Consider the following 3,375-nt stretch of genomic DNA (forward strand, 5'->3'; position numbering starts at 1 on the left):
TTCCCTAACGCCTTAGTGAAGAAACTAATTCTAGTGACACTTAAGAACTAGACATTGAATCCTAAACCACGTTGATTCTTTGAATGTATTCAACTTAGTTAGTGAAGCTAGTAGGTTCACGTGAAAGTAGATTCCAAGTCTTCACCATGTGTATAAAAATGGGCTATGTTTGAGAAAAGTAAAGAATCTCAATCTTACTTCACAATCTGAACCCCTCTTAATAGTACGGGTTGGCTTTTGAATCAATGAACAAATGGATAAACATTTCTACCTAACATCTATTGTTTCTTCACTAAGAAAACTCAAGACTTTAGTGTTCCCTAAACAATTTTAGAGGTCGAAATCCTTTGGTTAAACAAAATCATTAGGGACAATATCATCTTTGTACACTCGGTAAACATGCTAGTCCCTTAATTGTTTGTCATTAATCATCAAAACCCACTAGGTGAAACTAAATTCTCCTACAGTCACCAAATTTACCAAATCAATTGAAGATGCTCTCATAACCTCCTCCACGTGTCCAAGATTAGTGTCGTGAGAGGCTTGTTCATATGTTCGCCTTGCAGTGTAACCACTTGCAATTTGACCTCCTCCGCTACCACCGTCATGGCGGCAAACCCTTCTATCTTTGATTTGGATCGGGTAGGCCGACGTCACCGGTAGGAAAGTCGACATCCATCTCCCGGACCCCGAAGTCAAGACCCATATCCACTCATTTGCTACTTCCCTCAACTATGGGGCCACAAGAGAAGATAGATGTGGCACCATATCCAACGCTAACGATCTGGGGTATCTGAGGCCTTGGCAGAGTGCAGAATCGAGAACTGGAGTGCATATTGGAGGATTTGTGGTGCGTGAAGGTTTCCAGATAGGGCCCCAAGACTGCACGCTTCCAACCAAAGAGTCATGAACTTCCAACTCCGAAAACTTCAATCTTACAACTAGAGAACTACAAGCTTCCAACAAAAAACATGAATTTCTTGACAAGATATCCAAACACATTGAACTAACTTGGTTTCCCAACTGATGTTCAGGAACTTACACCAAAAAATAGCTTCAAAGTGAATGAATCACATCTTCCAACATATGGACTAGGAGCTTTCAACTATAAACAAAACACATTTCGTAAAAACCATAAAGATGTCCCCAAAATCCTAGAACAACCACCACCTTCCCAATCTGGTGTAGACTTCGCCAACGTGGCAGCCCCTGGAGGGCACGTGCTTCATTTTCGACACTGAAGAACAAGGGGAAAGGAAAGGAGGTTGCTCACTAGCTGGCCATGGCAGTGGCAAACGTAAGGTGAATAGCTATTATTGGCATGACACAAACATGAGAAGATGGAGCTGTGGGCAGCGTGAGGAAAACATGAGAGGAAAGGGTCTTGAATGCCGGAAGGATGAGGTGCCAGGGGAATGAAGTAAGGAAGGAAGGAGGGGACTACGTGTGCCCAGCAAAAGACGTGCTAGTGTTGGCTATGTGAAACTCTTATCGTTAGCTATATATGGTTTTCGATAATTATCATATAGCTATCCCTAAACTAAGTGAAACGATTGTTAGGAAATCATGTGGAATGTTAAAATTGATAACTGATGAAAATAAGGCACGGCAATTCTCTCATTTTAACTGAAGAATTTGCACGGGCACCCAGAGGCTTTTTCATTGCAAAACCAAACTTATAGAAGTTTGAGATAGTTTATAAGGGACCATGGAGTTTTTTTTGAGGGGCCATGGAGTTAAGACAACGCATAGTTACATTATCAGAAAAGCCGAAATGGACATCCAAAAACAAGCTTCAGGACAGTGTGCACATCCAGGATAAAATGGTGCAGAACCGAAAGTAGCATACAAAGCTTCAGGACAGTGCACATCCATAGCTCTGTATCTGAACTGTACCACGATTTCCTCCATGTCCCCTTACTTGCCAGTATCACTTGGCAACGATTTTTTTCCGTCTAATCCAGTGCTGCAAAAGGAACAGTTTGAAATCAACCTCCCATATGATATAGTAGTCCCTAAACTAAGCCCAAAATATCATAAAACCGTACCAAAGCAATCCTTGACGCCTGAAACATAAGTGGAGATGCATCCCACTAACCTATGTCTCAACTCCCAACCTTCGCTCTCAGCTCAGCACGAATAGAGGGGAATTTATGCAACAAGCTAATGAAACTTTCAGTCAACACAGTCTTCTTGAAATTATCTTTTGCCATAACAAAGTCAATGCACCTGCTCTTCAACTCTTGGCAATTGTATATCTCAGCGCAAGCTAAAGCATCCGCAACCGTATCGACCGACACGCCTTCCCACAACTTCTGAGCACATGCAAGCTTCAACCGGTCCAATGCATACCGATCAGCTGCAGCAAGAAGATGTTTTCCCATATCAGTGACAGAGTCCCCAAGCTCTCTGTCTACAGGCAGGGAATCAGTGTACACGAACCGAAGCAGGGTTTTAAACACCAAAGGTTCAATTTCGTGCAGCGTGGCACACGCCATTGTAGCCTCGGCCATGGGGCCGAAGAGCTCCGCCTTGAAGACCGGTGACCGCGCGGCGAGAATTGCCCGGTGCGCGTGAAACGTCTTGCCTTTCACGCAGAATGAAACATCCGTTCCCTCGGAGCGATCCAGCAGACCGCCAAGATGGCTCTCTATGTCCGAGGATGGCACAGCAATGGAGCTGTCACACAGAACCGTGATCCCACATAAGAATGTAACGCATCCTTTCCGGACGGAACCAGACTCCAGATCGCTTCGGCTTACAAACTCATGCCATCCCCTGCTCCTAGAGCTGATGCCATTAGGTGGGTACACCTTGGTGCATCTTTTTGCACGCCCAGGACCGCCCCTGCGTAGCAGGGAAGCCTCAAAGATGGCCTTGACAAATTTGGCTTTGCTGACGAGCCGTAGGTACAGAGAGACGTATCTGCCTGTGCTGGTCTTCTTGGTGCCATATGGGTAGCAGTATATCTTCCAGACGTGCCCTCCGGCAAAGATCTCATCGGAGTGGACGACGTCGCCGACTGAAAGGTTCGTGGTTTTTGAATATTCCAGTTCGAACTCGATGAATCCGGAGCCCAGCATCTTGGTATCCGATTAATGCTTGCTAATAGGTTTTCCTCCAACTACGTTTCCAATGTGAAAGAGAAATTATTTGGGTAAACATTACTCTATATCAATCTGACTCCGTTAAAAAAAAATCAATCTGAATCGACCTTACCCTTATATAGAACTGAACAACTGAAAAGAGATCAGAAGAGGTAGGGGTTGCTCACCTCCCACGGCGGCGGCGGCGGTGGTGGTCGGAAACTAAGGCGCCGTCGCCCGTCGGCCGCGCCGTCGTCGTCGCTAGGCCTCCACGGAAGGTCGCGGGCGA

At 45.5% G+C, this 3,375-nt stretch overlaps 1 protein-coding gene across 1 annotated transcript; it reads right to left on the bottom strand.

Moving 5' to 3' along the window:
• Window positions 1-1,785: 1,785 nt before the first annotated feature.
• On the bottom strand, window positions 1,786-3,099 carry LOC119341979 (BTB/POZ and MATH domain-containing protein 1-like). The gene is made up of 2 exons (XM_037613828.1): window positions 2,049-3,099; window positions 1,786-1,966 (listed from the first exon to the last, which is right to left on the bottom strand). Exon 1 carries the CDS (start codon window positions 3,081-3,083, stop codon window positions 2,106-2,108), a length of 978 nt encoding a protein of 325 aa, XP_037469725.1. The 5' UTR covers window positions 3,084-3,099; the 3' UTR covers window positions 1,786-1,966; window positions 2,049-2,105.
• Between the last annotated feature and the right edge of the window lie 276 nt (window positions 3,100-3,375).

Source organism: Triticum dicoccoides, chromosome 7B, assembly GCF_002162155.2.
Source record: "Triticum dicoccoides isolate Atlit2015 ecotype Zavitan chromosome 7B, WEW_v2.0, whole genome shotgun sequence".
Lineage (NCBI taxonomy): Eukaryota > Viridiplantae > Streptophyta > Magnoliopsida > Poales > Poaceae > Triticum > Triticum dicoccoides.

What these genes read in the sequence shown, in the direction of transcription:
- LOC119341979 (XM_037613828.1), bottom strand. Translation starts at nt 3,083, where the DNA reads ATGCTGGGCTCCGGATTCATCGAGTTCGAACTGGAATATTCAAAAACC.